The sequence below is a fragment of the Typopeltis vanoorti genome, chromosome 3 (assembly GCF_054136105.1).
Source record: "Typopeltis vanoorti isolate ZY-2024b chromosome 3, IOZ_Tvanoo_1.0, whole genome shotgun sequence".
NCBI classification, from domain to species: Eukaryota; Metazoa; Arthropoda; class Arachnida; order Uropygi; family Thelyphonidae; genus Typopeltis; species Typopeltis vanoorti.
In genome coordinates this window covers 20,148,076-20,162,883 of record NC_143551.1, presented here as the reverse complement: position 1 = coordinate 20,162,883, position 14,808 = coordinate 20,148,076, and the positions used below count along the sequence as shown (strand labels likewise).

The 14,808-nt window shown below is 36.9% G+C and overlaps 1 protein-coding gene across 3 annotated transcripts in view; it reads right to left on the bottom strand.

Annotated features, from left to right (window-relative positions):
* Positions 1-14,808, bottom strand: part of LOC150107973 (katanin-interacting protein-like) — a 726,539-nt gene that overhangs the window by 188,226 nt on the left and 523,505 nt on the right. For all 3 annotated transcript variants that reach the window (XM_090415492.1, XM_090415493.1, XM_090415494.1), the window contains one exon: positions 2,967-3,164. In XM_090415492.1, the coding sequence (XP_090271618.1) occupies positions 2,967-3,164 (198 nt within the window). The remainder of the gene's footprint in view (positions 1-2,966; positions 3,165-14,808) is intronic.

Sequence of the window (14,808 nt, the reverse complement as noted above, 5' to 3'; positions counted from 1 at the left end):
ACAATGTTCAGCCCATTCAAAATAAAAGGAGCATAAAAATCAGCATCAAATAATTGTTCTAATCTCAGCTCTTTCAAAAATAATGGGCATTGTTACCAACAATCAACTTCTTCACCACCTGAAGGCAGAATTAATCAGTGAACACCAAGAAAAATTCTACCCCTCTCAATAATCTCACAGCAACGTTACCTATCTCTGGAAACAAGACATAGAAAGTTTAGAGAAACACATATGGTTGTCCTTGATATTTCCAGGGTGTTTTGTTAGGTCTGGAATAAAAGCATACTTGGCAAACTATAATCTTATAGATTGCTTTCTATACTTTGTAACTGGGTCATCTTCTCTTCAGATTTTCTCACCAATGATTGAATGCTTCAGGGCTCTATTATTCCGTTCAAGTTTTTCCTCATATACATAAATGAGCTCTTGCTAACCTCAAATTCTATTATTGATTCTCCTGATAACAATACACTTTATTCTTCTTTATTGGATGAACATTCCAAGCTTCTAGATCATCCATACATAACTGATGCCATAAACCCTGATCCCTGTTTTGATCATTATGTGGTTTTGAGCACACTATCTGTGATGTGGAGAAAATATTCTATAATCAGGTAGATTTTGGATTTGTAAAGTGTTGGGACTTGAGCAGAAGAAAAGTAATGTTTAGAATGAAAAATAGTAACAAGTTTTTTGGAGAGTGGAGAAACTATGGATGCAATGCATTTGGGCCAAGATAAACTAGATATGAAAGTCATACCAAGAAGAGGAAACTAATCTTTGTTGGCAATGACAGAATATTATCATGTGAGGGAAAATGAAGCATATCCTTCTTCAAGAAATATGACAGGCTTGTTAAAGATACCAAGCTACTTTAAACCTGGTTTTAATCCATTTCCCAAGTAAGCAAACAGACAAGGAAGTCAAGTTTGCGCCTGCAAGTAGTGCAAGTCTGGGTGACCCACACGTAGTGACCTCAATAAAGGTTGAAACCGGTCTGGATAGTGGCCTCTTGCCTTTAATGCATAGCATCATACATCTCCTCAAGGAGATGTGCTTTGCATTAAGGGTAAATATTAAGAATAGTGATCAGAGCTTATTCCACCTTTACCACGAGTTGCCTAAGACTTGCGCTACTTGCAGGTGCAAACTTGACTTTCTTGTCTGTTTGCTTACTTGGGAAATGGATTAAAACCAGGTTTAAAATAGCTTGGTATCTTTAACGTATATTATACCCAAGGTAAAAAACTTTCTACACAACAGGCTTGTGTTTTGGCATTAAAATTTACTAGACATCTTCTTACCACATTTGAGAATGGCAAGGAGATCAGTGTTTAAGGTACTGGTTATAAGATCTTGAAGGCTGAATCATTTGAAAAAGTTTAAAAGTGACTTAAGTATAAAGAGCTAATAAGCTTCATTTCGGCAATGAAAACATTACTAAAATTAAGGGGATATTAGATCCCACATAGTTTTAAAACCAAATAAGAAACTCAAAGATTGGAATCAGAGAGTTTCTTGCCGAATATAGTAAACTATAAAGTATCGGCGAACACTAGCGTTAGCCAATGCAAGTGATCCTAGTACGTAGTACAATCTCGGGCAACTCGTTGCAAAGGTGAGTAAAGTTCAGATCACTATTCTTAGGTATTTTCCATAATGTAAAAACACATTTCCTAGGAAATGTATGCTGTTATTACATTATGGAGGGAGGTCACTACCCAGACCGGTTTCAGCCTTTTTTGAGGCTTCATCAGTGAGTAGCTAGACCTAATACCGAAGTGTATGGCGAAAATAGCAAAAAGAACTTATATACATATATACATAGAACTTATATTACGTACTAGGATCACTTGCATTGGCTAATGCTAGTGTTCGCCGATACTTTATAGTTTACTATATTCGGCAAGAAACTCTCTGATTCCAATCTTTGAGTTTCTTATTCGGTTTTTAAAACTATGTGGGATCTAATATCCCCATAATTTTAGTTTAAAAGTGATGCTAAAAGTTTTTCAACAACCTCTTATGTGTGGAATATATAAATAAGTGAAAAAAAGCTTGGTTATTGTTTTAAAAATACTGGACATTATGTAGAATTAAAAAAAGGAAGATCCAAATGAAGGTGATCAATTATTATTACAGATAATTTTTCATATCAAGAAAATCATGATACCATCTTAATAGTTGTATGAAAAATTATCTCGAATAATAATGATCACATTCATATGGATCCTCCTTTTTTAATTCTATATAATGTCCGATGTCTTTTCCATTTTTAGTAATAACTAAGCTTTTTTTTTTTTCAGTCATATATTCCACACATAAGAGGTAGCTGCAAAACTTTTAACATCACATTAAAATCAATTTCAAATTTTCATCTTTTTCAAATGATTCAACCTTCAAGATCTTATAACCAGTACCTTAAACATTGATCTCCTTGCCATTCTCAAATGTGGTATGAAGATGTCTAGTAAATTTTAATGCCAAAACACGAGCCTGTCATATTTCTTGAAGAAGGATATGCTTCATTTTCCCTCAAATGTGATAATATTCTGGTCAATGCCAACAAAGATCAGTTTCCTCTTATTGGTTTGACTTTCATATCCAACCTATCCTGGCCCAAATGCATTGCATCCATAGTTTCTGCACTCACCAAAAAACTTTGTAATATTTTTCATTCTAAACATTACTTCTCTTCTGCTCAAGTCTTAACACTTTATAAATCCAAAATCTGCCTGATCATACAATATTTTCTCAAAAGTATAATATATAACTTCAAATAACTTGTTCATAAACCATTTCGCTGAAAAATCATTCTACAACATGAATGTCAGGAAGATGTTTTAAAGATTTATAAACAGAGGGTGAAAAGATTGAAACAGAATATTTGAAACAGATTTAAAAATTTAACAATTAATTTCTACAACTGCTAATAATATTAATAAAAAAAAAAAGCTGCATCTTACCCATATTCTGATCATGGCTACCCTTAAACGATATTTGAACGTTATATATATATAATGATTACTTCCAGGTGTGAATGGAGCAAGCCATAAATGCATGTCATCATGAGTACGATAAACTCCATCAATCAGATTGCTTACCACACGAGGATCATTTTTATATTCTGAGAGAACGTTTATATCCTCTGGATCAGCTTTAATCTAAAAAAAAAAAAAAAAGTCAATTATATACATTCAAAATAAAAATACAGGTATGACTTGTATTTTTATGGTTTATAGCACTTCAATTTATTCCAGCTTCACTTTTGAACGTCTCATAGATCACAATTGGAAGGGATGATAGGTCATGACTCTGCCTAACTTCCTGGACAAAGATGATCCCGACATTGTACTATACTAACACTATAATACTAAATCCATATAATACCAAATACAAAACTATGGCATAATATTTAAATCTTCTTCCTCTTTATAGCACTTTTATACTGCTTGGTGCAGGATCCGTTATGATTGTGACTGTAGGAAACTCCAACCGACTTGTCGCAGAGTCTGGCATCGGGGAGGGGAGAGATGCTTTTTATGACTATAGATGCACATGTTCACATGATATAGATGCACCTGTTTGCCTGTTCTGGGGGATGAAAACCCAAGAGATGAAAAAACCCCTACCTTCGCATGACATGGCTAACTCACCTTTAGTTGAAAGAGAACAGATCAAGGTTCCTCATGGGAATCAAACCCAGGTCTTTCTGACCAAAGAGCTTCGTCTACGACTGAGCTATGGAGGCTTTAGCCTAATATTTAAATAATTAAACAAAAAACAAATCAATAAAAAAAAAAAGATTATAAAATGCAATGGGAAAAAGCAAATTACATTGACCATGGACTAAGTACTGCAAGTGAACTTATAAACATACACTGGTGTCTAGACAACAGGATGCTGAAAAGTCTGATTTCTCTCAGTTTTTTTTAGTGTTTATGTGTTTGTGGTCCATCTTCCACTCTTCTTTTATTAACATTTTCAAATATCTACCATCATGTCCCCAAAAATGTGTTATCAAGTGCATCTGGAAAACAGACTGGAAAAAAATATGTAAATCATTAACAATTGAAGAAAAAATGGAAGTCATTTGGTGAAAGGAAAAAGGTGAAACTCTGACAGATGTGTGTATTTTCTAAGTAAATTTTCTTCCTTTTTCTTAAACATTGTTATCTTAAAAATTATAAAACTTTCAATATATAAATTTCATAAAATAAAATTTTTCAAGTATTTTGTGTTGATTACTGAAAATCTTGGAACAGAAGAACCTAATGTGTTTACATATGTTCCCATTATATTTTTGTTTCAATTTATGCTAGAAATCTAAGGAACCTAACCCCAGTGTAAACCAAGTCTTACCTGTATATGAAATTAAACACTGAACTACTAAAGTAAAATAACAAATGCTATTTAATAATAATAATAATAAATGAACAGTAGCACTAAAAAGCAGACTGCAGAATTCATTATGAGAATAGCAAACTACATAGCTAAGACTTTCATTTAAATCAAAGTTTAATCTATCAAGAACTAATAAAGCTCACAGTATTTAAGGATTTCACTTTAAATTTTCATTCTGTGTTCCAGTTTGAAGCATAACAGATGCTTTGATGAACACAGAAAACTGCATTTTAATCTCATCCAGAACACATGGCAGCTTCATAAGGATTTTTCATCTGAAGGGAGAGTTAGCAGGTCATATACCAATGTGGAAGAGCATGTCCTCCCATCTGTCCACAAAAAAATGCAAACAGAGTACAGAACCATCAAACATCTGGTAGCAAGTAAGACTGCAGAGATAAGATCAAGCCCAAAGGTCTACTGAAAGTGGTTTGAGAAACATCCAAGTAACTGTGAATGGCAAAAGAACTTTTGTTTTCAACAAAATAGCAAAATGGGATATAATGCTCATCAATGCACAGTGTTAATCAGCTAAATCACAAATTTTATTCTCTGTAGTAAATTCAACTCTTAATAAATCATGCAGTTGTGCTGTGTTGCTTAACAATAATAGTCTGCAGAATCGCTGGAGCAAAGATAACTTATTTTTTGGAATATTTTTTGAAGATGCATTTCGCTGAAAATTAATTTAATTAGAGATACTGAAACTGCATGTGTATTAAATATTGAGGTTGTTAGTAGGTTTTGTATTGAATTTTGGGATAACAGTTAACAGCTAATGAAAGCAAAAATGGCAGTAAGAAAAATCAGATGCATGACATGAAAATTGAGCAAGCTGACAATGAAGATTTTTCTAAGATGGTTCATTGTTGGGAGTGCAATATGTATTCATGGGTGAACATGGCAGATGTACTTGAGAGATTAAACAAGAGAAGTGAGAGAGTGAGGGACTGCAGAAAGTGTGATATATTAATTGACTGCAGTGATTTGAATGAAAGGCAGTAATGGGTGAAAGATTGAGAATGATAGCCAGAAAAGTGATTGTGAGAATATGAATGTGGAGCATGGACTATGTTATAGTAAATGTGGAAATGACTGAAAAAGGAAAAGCGAGTGTAAATGTGGAAGTTGAAGTTAGCGTAACTAATGATGCAAGAGCTGATGCGACTGAGAATGGAAGAAAGCTTGGTTTAGGGAAGGGAGCACTAGTGGGCATGATTGCTAGAATGCAAAAATTGAAGAGTGAAATGACTAAGATGAAAAATTAGATGAGGCATTTGCAAAATGAATTTAGACATATGATGGATACAAAAAGAAGAGCACAAAAGAATAAAATGAAAGATAGTGTAGGAAAAAAAAGTAGCACTATATGGAAATTCTAGTATAAAAGGTACAGTGGATGAGAAGGTGCAGAAGGTTCTGTTTTCAGGAAGGAGAATGAACAGCGTGAGTGGGGAACTGGACATGAGAAGTACATGTGCGAAGGAGTTGGGGTTGTGGTTAGAACAAATGATTTGTTGGGCATAGGGAGAATGAAGATGGATATCGGGAGATTACTGAGGAGAGTGAAAGACAGTGTAGTAGAAAGAGTAGTCTGTGTGTTGCAAAGGTATGCTAACAATCAGTTGTGGCAGAATGCACACATCTTGAATGGAATTGTGGAAGAAATGTGTGAAGAGAAAGGAGTACAGTTTGTGAATGCATGGGATGAGTGTATGAGAGTGATGGACTGCAACTGAATGGTTTTGGAGTGAGTCACCTAAAATGGGCTGCTGCTGGAAGGAAGTGTAATCAGTGATTCAGTGGAAGTCAGAGATGATGTAAATGAGCAACAGAGTGAACCAGATGAGATCAATGTGGATGGAGTTGAGAATGTGAGAACAGGAATGCAAGTTAAACACGGTGGGTAATGGAAACACAGTGTAAGTAGAGTGGATTCTGAAGGTAGTAATGAATGAATGTAAGGAGATGTCAGCATAGATATGGTTATGCTTATTTACAAATGCCAGGAGTAACAGAAATATGAGAGATGAAATTGTTGCATTGATTGAGTTTATTTATCCAATAAACTCAATCAATGCAACTCAATCAAATTTTTAAAAAAAATTTATTTTATTTTATTTTTTTTTAAGATGAAAAATTAGATGAGGCATTTGCAAAATGAATTTAGACATATGATGGATACAAAAAGAAGAGCGCAAAAAAATAAAATGAAAGATAGTGGAGGAAAAAAAGTAGCACTATATGGAAATTGTGGAAGGAATAGATAGCCCTAATTACCACTTAGCCAAGAAATTAGAGTCAACTCTCAAGGAGTTGGTAGGTCATTCCCCCTCCTACATAAAGAACACACAACACTTCTAAACAAAATTAAAAACAGAGATGAAACTCAACAAAGATGACTTATTAGTCAGTTTCGACGTTTCTGCCCTTTTCACAAATGTCCCAATCAATGACACAATTCATCTCCTACGGAACAAATTTCCATCTGACATTACGGCCCTCTTTGTCCACGTATTACGATCCGGTTACTTCGTGTGGCAAAATAAATTTTACCTACAAAAAGAAGGTATGGCCATGGGCTTACCACTATCTCCCCCCCCCCCCAATCACTAACTTCTATATGGAAACTTTTGAGCAAAGTGCTCTTGAATCCTCCACTCTAAAACCTACAGTATGGCTTAGATACGTTGACGATGTATTCATTAGCTGGCCACATGGGCGACAAACACTACACACATTCCTCAGCCACCTGAACAAACAACATGAACTCATACAATTTACTATCGAAATTGAAAATCAGAACTCGCTCCCGTTCCTGTACACACTGGTCACCCGTCTTCCTTCAGGCAGTCTATCCTTCACGGTCTACCGCAAACTGACACACACTGGCCAATACATACATGCTAATTCATACCACCACCCATCACAAAAATATGGAGTCATTAACACCCTTAAAAACAGAGCTATAACAATTTGCTCTAACCAGCAAGCTCTGAAACAGGAACTAAAAATCATCAGCGACACATTTATAAATAATGGCTAAAACAAAAATGCTATTAATAAAGTACTGTGTAAAACATCATCAAAAACGAATCTAGATTACAGTAAAACCATAGCAATCCCATAAATTAAAAGGTTATCAGAAAAAAATCAACTGAATCCTACACCATTACAATCTCAATGCCACCTTTAAACCACCTACAAAACTTAAAAACATATTCAACTCCTCTAAGGATCCTCTCCTCCCATTGGCACATCCTGGAGTGTATTGCATCCACTGCACCTGTAACTTACCATACATTGGTGAAACAGGACGTACAATCCCTATACGTAAGAAAGAACACATAAGACTCTGTTGTGTCGGAAATAACTGACCCACTATCAGTTAGCCACTTATTTTGGACCCAACATGAGATGAATTGACTTACGATAAAAACATGCTTATACTTTCAAGAACAGGGGTAAAGAAATCATAAATGAATTATAATCAAAGAACGTGTGTCACTTTAATTAGTAAAATTGTTATAAAGTAGTCCAAATTGTATTCTAAATTCATGCCCAGTATGGGAAAATTATGTTGGAGAAATCAGAATCTTATGTTAACCAATCAATGAAAGGTCAAATCACTACGTAAGAGTTCATAGTGACACAGCAGAAAAACCGCATAGTCATCTGGGAATCTCAACCATAACAGTTCCGTCAAGAAACGCGTGGAGGAAAGTGTGTGACATCATCAATACCTAGCGAAACAGGAATAGCCAAGTAGGTGATGAAAGCAGAGAGAGAGAGGGTGCTTGCAGATGAAATATAAGGAGCCGCGCGCACTTTAAACGCTCTCTTGTGTTCCTGTTCAAAGGCCGTGAGGGCTGAGGAAGCTTGCAGGAATCCAGCCACTGTCCCCGTTGCTGTGGGATCCAGTATGCACAAGAAGTCTGACAGAACATCGGCAGACCAGCAGACAGAGCCATTGGTAAATCTGTTACCGATGTGAGGACGGCGAAGGAGATCCTTCGAGGAGAAAAGAGAGCAGAAGACAGCGGAGCGACAAGGGAATCTTGCCACGTCCAAAGAAAACCCGGGATTGAAGTTAAGGAACTGATTTCATCAAGGAAATAGCCGGTAAGGTGCAGAACTTTTATCTTATGTATATCAAGTCACATAAAATGTGAAGGAACGAAAGGAGAGAGAGAGAGAACTTTGAGCATAGCCCTGCTCGAGCCATCTAAGTGATCTGATTTTTGGACTACTTGTCTGTGATAGGACCTTCCTGTGTTCATTTAATCCTTTGTGTAAGAGAGACATTTTAGCAGGAAAGATATGAATTTTTGATTCATTATTGATGAATTATTGCATGTGACAGTGTGTGAAGGCCCTGTTCTTTACTTTGAGCCTATAGCTTATGTAGATTTTACAGAATGGAATTTTAGTTCTCTGACTAAGATAGTAAATGTTAATTGAGTAAACATATTATGTGCATTTAGTCAAAGTTGTAATACTCAAGAGTTACATATGCCACAAGAGTATCACTTAATCCGAATACTAAATGCAGAAACAAGGGTGATTAACTAATGCTCTTGGCATAAGATTACATGAACTAGTGAGATAAGAAGTGTATGAGAGAGAATTTTAACTTAGAATACTTGAGTGATTCTATTCTAGTAGTGTGAATATTTATGCATAAATTTATTATTATTATTATTATTATTACTATTATTACGGGCAACTCCAGGGAGTCATTAGACTCATCGAGGGAGACCCCAAATCATATTCATCACAACTATTTGAGATTCATACAGTATCTATCATACCTCGCCTTAAACTCATTCACTGTCACAGCATCCATTACAGACTCAGGGAGAGCATTCCACTCATTCACTACTCTAAAAGTAAAGAACCCAGCTCTAACACCTTTACTAACCACACTTTTGCCCAGTTTCCATGGATGTCCCCTAGTCCTCCCACAACCAGCCCTGTTCTCAAAAATATCTTCTGAATTAATTTTATAGAAACCCTTCAGTAATTTGAATGTCTCAATCATATCTCCCCTCCGTCTATCAACCAATTTTTGCAACCCACAAATCCTCAACCTGTTCTCATACGGTTCATTCCACAGACCTGCTATCATCTTGGTCACTCGCCTCTGGATCCTCTCCACCTCCTCCCCATCAAGAAGAAACCTAGGTGACCAAATCTGAGCACAGTAGTCTAGATGGGGTCTTATCAAGGCTCGATAGAGAGGAACAATAACCTGTTTGTCTCTGCTTGTCAACGTATTCCTCAGCAACCAAGTGATTTGATGAGCTGTTTTGGTCACTTTTGCAATGTGTCCCCTAAATTTCAATTCCTTATCTACCAACACTCCTAAATCTCGTGCCTCATCAATTTCCTGGAGCAGGGTTCCACCAATGCAGTAATCTGCCGCCAATCTTTTCACCCCAAAGTGCATAACCTTACATTTTGCCACATTAAACTGACATCCATTCTCCTTAGCCCAGACCTCCAATCTATCCAAATCATCCTGCAAAATTTTGACGTCATCTGCATTCACTATTGCCCTACCCAACTTCGCATCATCCGCAAACAAATGAACTGTTCCTCTCAGATCATTTCCTATTTCATTTATGAACAAATTAAACAGCAGTGGTCCAAGAACAGATCCTTGTGGCACACCACTAGTCACAGGCCGTCTTGTGGACTCCACTCCCGAGTAAACCACTCTCTGATATCTCTCCGTCAACCACCCTCCTATCCATCTCACCAACCCCATGTCCATTCCCATATGCTGCAATTTACTGATTAGAATTCCATGTGGAATCCTGTCAAAGGCCTTGGCAAGGTCCAGCAGAATCACCGTAAACCCATTACCCTTATCCAGTTCAGCCGTCACTGTGTTATAATACGTGAGCAAGTTACTGAGGCATGACCTACCCTTCACAAAACCATGCTGTCCCCGATACAGTATCCCATTTTCTTCTATCCAATCTTGTATTTTCCTCTTGACTATTTTCTCTAAGACCTTGACAATGATTCCTGATATGCTAATCGGTCGATAATTTACAACAGCAGTCTTGGAACCACCTTTATGCAGTGGAACTATTTTCCCCTCTTTCCACCCGCTCGGGACTAACCCAGACCCGAGACTCAAATTAAACAAAATGGTCAAGGGTACTGACAATTCTTTAGCTGCTTCTCGTACAACACGAGCTGGTATACCATCCAATCCCACAGATGTATTGACATTGAGGTTATGCAATAGACTACTCATCTCCACTTCATTAACCACAATTCCCGTATAATCCACTGGTTTATTCGTTTCTGCAATGTCACCACCTGGATGATATACTTTTGCAAAGTGCTCACTCAGTAACTCAACTATCTCAACTGATTCAGTTACCTCCCTACCATCGGCATTCTTTAAAATCAATCTGCCATGTACATTTTTCCTTTTACTTGCTACATATCTAAAAAACTGTTTAGGATTCTCTTTAGCCTGCATGGCCAATGTTCTTTCGTAATCCTTTTTTGCTTTTCTTACCACACTCGTCACCCTTCTGGCCTGCGCTTTATACCGTTCATGTGCCTGCCGGTCACCCTTCTCCTTAAATTCCCTCCATAGTTGTTTCTTTTTTTGCAACTCAAGCTTAATGGTGTTATTCATCCATTTAACCCCTACTTGATTTATTATTCGGACTCTAGGTATACAGTCAACCATTGCTTCATGCAAGCACTTCTTAACTACCTCCCATGCACTATCAACTTCTAGTCCTTGCAGTTGTACATGCCATGGCACTGAACCAATCAAACTCCTAAGCTTGTCATACTTTCCCGCCCGATAATTCCACATGTACCCTGTCTTAATTGAAAATTCTACACCTTTAGCCACCTCCCAAGTTAAGACCCTATGATCACTCTCACCGATTGGTGGCAATGTGGTCATATTTGTTACAGCCAAATCCTCAGATGTAATTACTAGGTCAAGCACTCTCTGACCCCTAGTATTTTCCATTACATGCTGTCGCAGATAGTTATCCCTTAATAACCGCATAAAATCCAGTTCCTTCCTCCCGTGTGTCCTCTCCTCACTCCAATCGATGCGACCATAGTTGAAATCTCCCATAATAATCACCCTCCTTCCACCCATTTCTTCTATTTGCTTGTGCATACTGTCACCACCATCTTTTCCATCACCTGGTCTATAGCAGCACCCAATTGTATATTTAGTTCTGCTAGCCACAATCTCACACCAAATGGCCTCAAATGTGCTCTTTTCTCTATCCTGCAATTCAACTTCTATTCTCCTTGGCTGGAGCTCATCAGCTATCATCAACAATACTCCTCCCCCCATTTTATTCTCTCTGTCATTCCTGAACACACTATACCCATCAAAATCAATCCTACTAGTTATATCATCTACAGTCAGCCATGTTTCACTAATACCTATAACCTGTGGTCTGGAAGTGCCAACCATGGCCAAAAACTCTTCCTTCTTGTTCCTAATACTCCTAGTATTAGTGTACATGAATTTAAGACCCCCAAATTATCTTTATACTATTGAGACATAATTTTAGTGTATGACCTTTTCGCTTAAATAAATGTATTATTTTAAACTAAAACTTGTGAGTTCTTGTGCTTGAGACTGAATTACCGCTTAGAAAAGTTTGGACCTGTATAAGTAGGGGATATTATATAAAGAGTGGGGAAATGGGAGCCACGACTGCAAACCACGTGACCATACCTCAATTAAATTATTGATGCAATTAGTAGCCTAAGTTTTAATATCAGAAGCCGGTTTCTGGCTGGCGCAGTCGATCCTAAATAAATTTGTCAGGAACTAGGTTCAGGTATACATAACTTCATAAGATATGAGATTAAATTAGGATAATTTAAGAAAGCCAAAAGTAAAACCAAACTAGTGAGGCAATGATAGACAGCAAGAGCACAGTAATAAGAGATAACAACACTGCAGCCTAAAACAAAAGACATAACAACACATTAAATATAACCATTTTGGTGAAGCAGGTCTCTCAGACCACGCTTTCAACACCTTACACCAAATTGACTGAAAAAGTACCCGCTCTCTACACCATACAAAAACCTGGTATGAAAGAAAATTTAAGGAAGCCTGCGAAATTCTGATAAACCACCCAAATATCAACAATAATGGTGGCATGAAAATTCCAAGAATCTGGATGGGACACATTCAGCCTACTTAATATTTAGTATCCAGCATACTTCAGGACTCTAGGCAACCTTCAGCTAGTATTGGAAACCATTCCATACCAACTGGTTGGAATTTATATGTATAATCATGATGTTAAAATATATATACAGGTATCCCTCGATTAACGCGGTTAATTAATCCCTCGATGTTATCGTGTATATCAAAATTGTGTTAATCAAATCTAATAATCAATGCTAAAAATTACAATTCATCCATGATCGATTACTATACTAATAATTCTTTTTATATGGTACTCTTTTAGGAAAGATAAAAAATGAATGCAAAGTAAATGTTTAATAAATACTTGTACCTTATTTACTGCAATTTTTTTATGAAAAAAAGTTATCAAGAGTCGTTTGAACAGTTTTAGTTTTTTTCTTATCGGCATAAATTCTGCGATGACAAGCAAAATGACTCTCCAAACCTCGACAAAGCAAACAAGCAATGAAACATAAAGAAAAAACACTGCAAATATAACACATGATGGTACAAATTAAGTGGATACTGAATCCAACATTATTTCATAGCCGAATATAGAAACTACAAGAGTTTCCTGCCAATATATAGAAACTAAAAGTTTCGGCGGATGCAAGCATAAGCAACCGTATGGGCAACTTGCAATAAAGGTGGAGTAAGTTCCAGATCACTTTCCTTACTATTTTCCATAATGTAAAGCACATCTGCTAGAAGAGATGTATGATAAATAAGCCTTTGGCTGTCTATTTCAGTAATACATGGTTTATTTATTTTCAGTTACAATCTAGAAATTAGTGAACAAAGAATAAAAAAAATAAAAACTAAGCCATACTATACTGACACCGGAGGTCGCGGTATCTCTCAGATACAATTTATTGTCAAATATCACAACATTTACATAACATGTGTTAAACCAAACTGACAGCAAAAAAACAGTACAGAATATCACTCATAATATATGAATGCACTGCTACTCATGACCTCTAATCCTGTCATGATCTCTACTCATGACAGCTACAATAACATGCTTGTCTCTGCTCGTCAAAGTATTCTTCAGCAACCAAGTGATTTGATGAACTGATTTGGCCACTTTTCCAATGTGCCCCTTTCAACTCCTTATCCACCAACACTCTTAAATCTCTTGCCTCATCAATTTCCTGGAGTACAGTTCCACCAATGTAGTAAACTGCTGCTAATCTTTTACCCCAAAATGTATAACCTTACATTTTGCCACATTAAATTGACATCCATTCTCCTTAGCCCAGACCTCCAATCTATCCTGCAAAATTTTGACATCATCTGCATTCACTATTGCCCTACCCAACTTTGCATCATTCGTGAATAAATGAACTGTTCCTCTCAGATTCTTTCCTATATCATTAATGAACAAATTAAACAGCAGTGGTCCAAGAACAGATCATTGCGGCACACCACTAGTCACAGGCCGTCTTTTGGACTCTATTCCTGAATAAACCACTCTCTGATATCTCTCCATCAAACCACCCTCCTATCCATCTCACCAACCCTATATCCATCCCCATATGCTGCATTTTACTGATTAGAATTCCATGTGGTATCCTGTCAAAGGCCTTAGCAAGGTCCAGCAGAATCACTGTAAACCCATTACCCTTATCCAGTTCAGCCGTCACTGTGTTATAAAACGTGAGCAAGTTACTAAGGCATGACCTACCCTTCACAAAACCATGCTGTTCCCCATACAGTATCCCATTTTCATCTATCCAATCCTGTATTTTTCTCTTGACTATTTTCTCCAATACCCTGACAACGATTCCTGATATGCTGATTGGTCGGTAATTTACAACAGCAGTCTTGGAACCTTCTTCATACAGTGGAACTATTTTCCCCTCTTTCCACCCCCTCGACACTAACCCAGACCCGAGACTCAAATTAAACAAAATGGTCAAGGGCACTGACAATTCGTTAGCTGCTTCACGTACGACACCAGCTGGTATACCATCCAATCCCACAGAAGTATTAACATTGAGGTTTTGTATTAGACTATTCACCTCTACTTCATTCACCACAATTCCCGTATAAGCTATTGGTTCATTCATTCCTGCAATGTCACCACCTGGATGATATACTCTTGAAAAATGCTCGCTCAGTAATTCAACTATATAAACTGATTCGGTTACCTCCCTACCATCAGCATTCTTTGAAATCATTCTGCCATATACATTTTT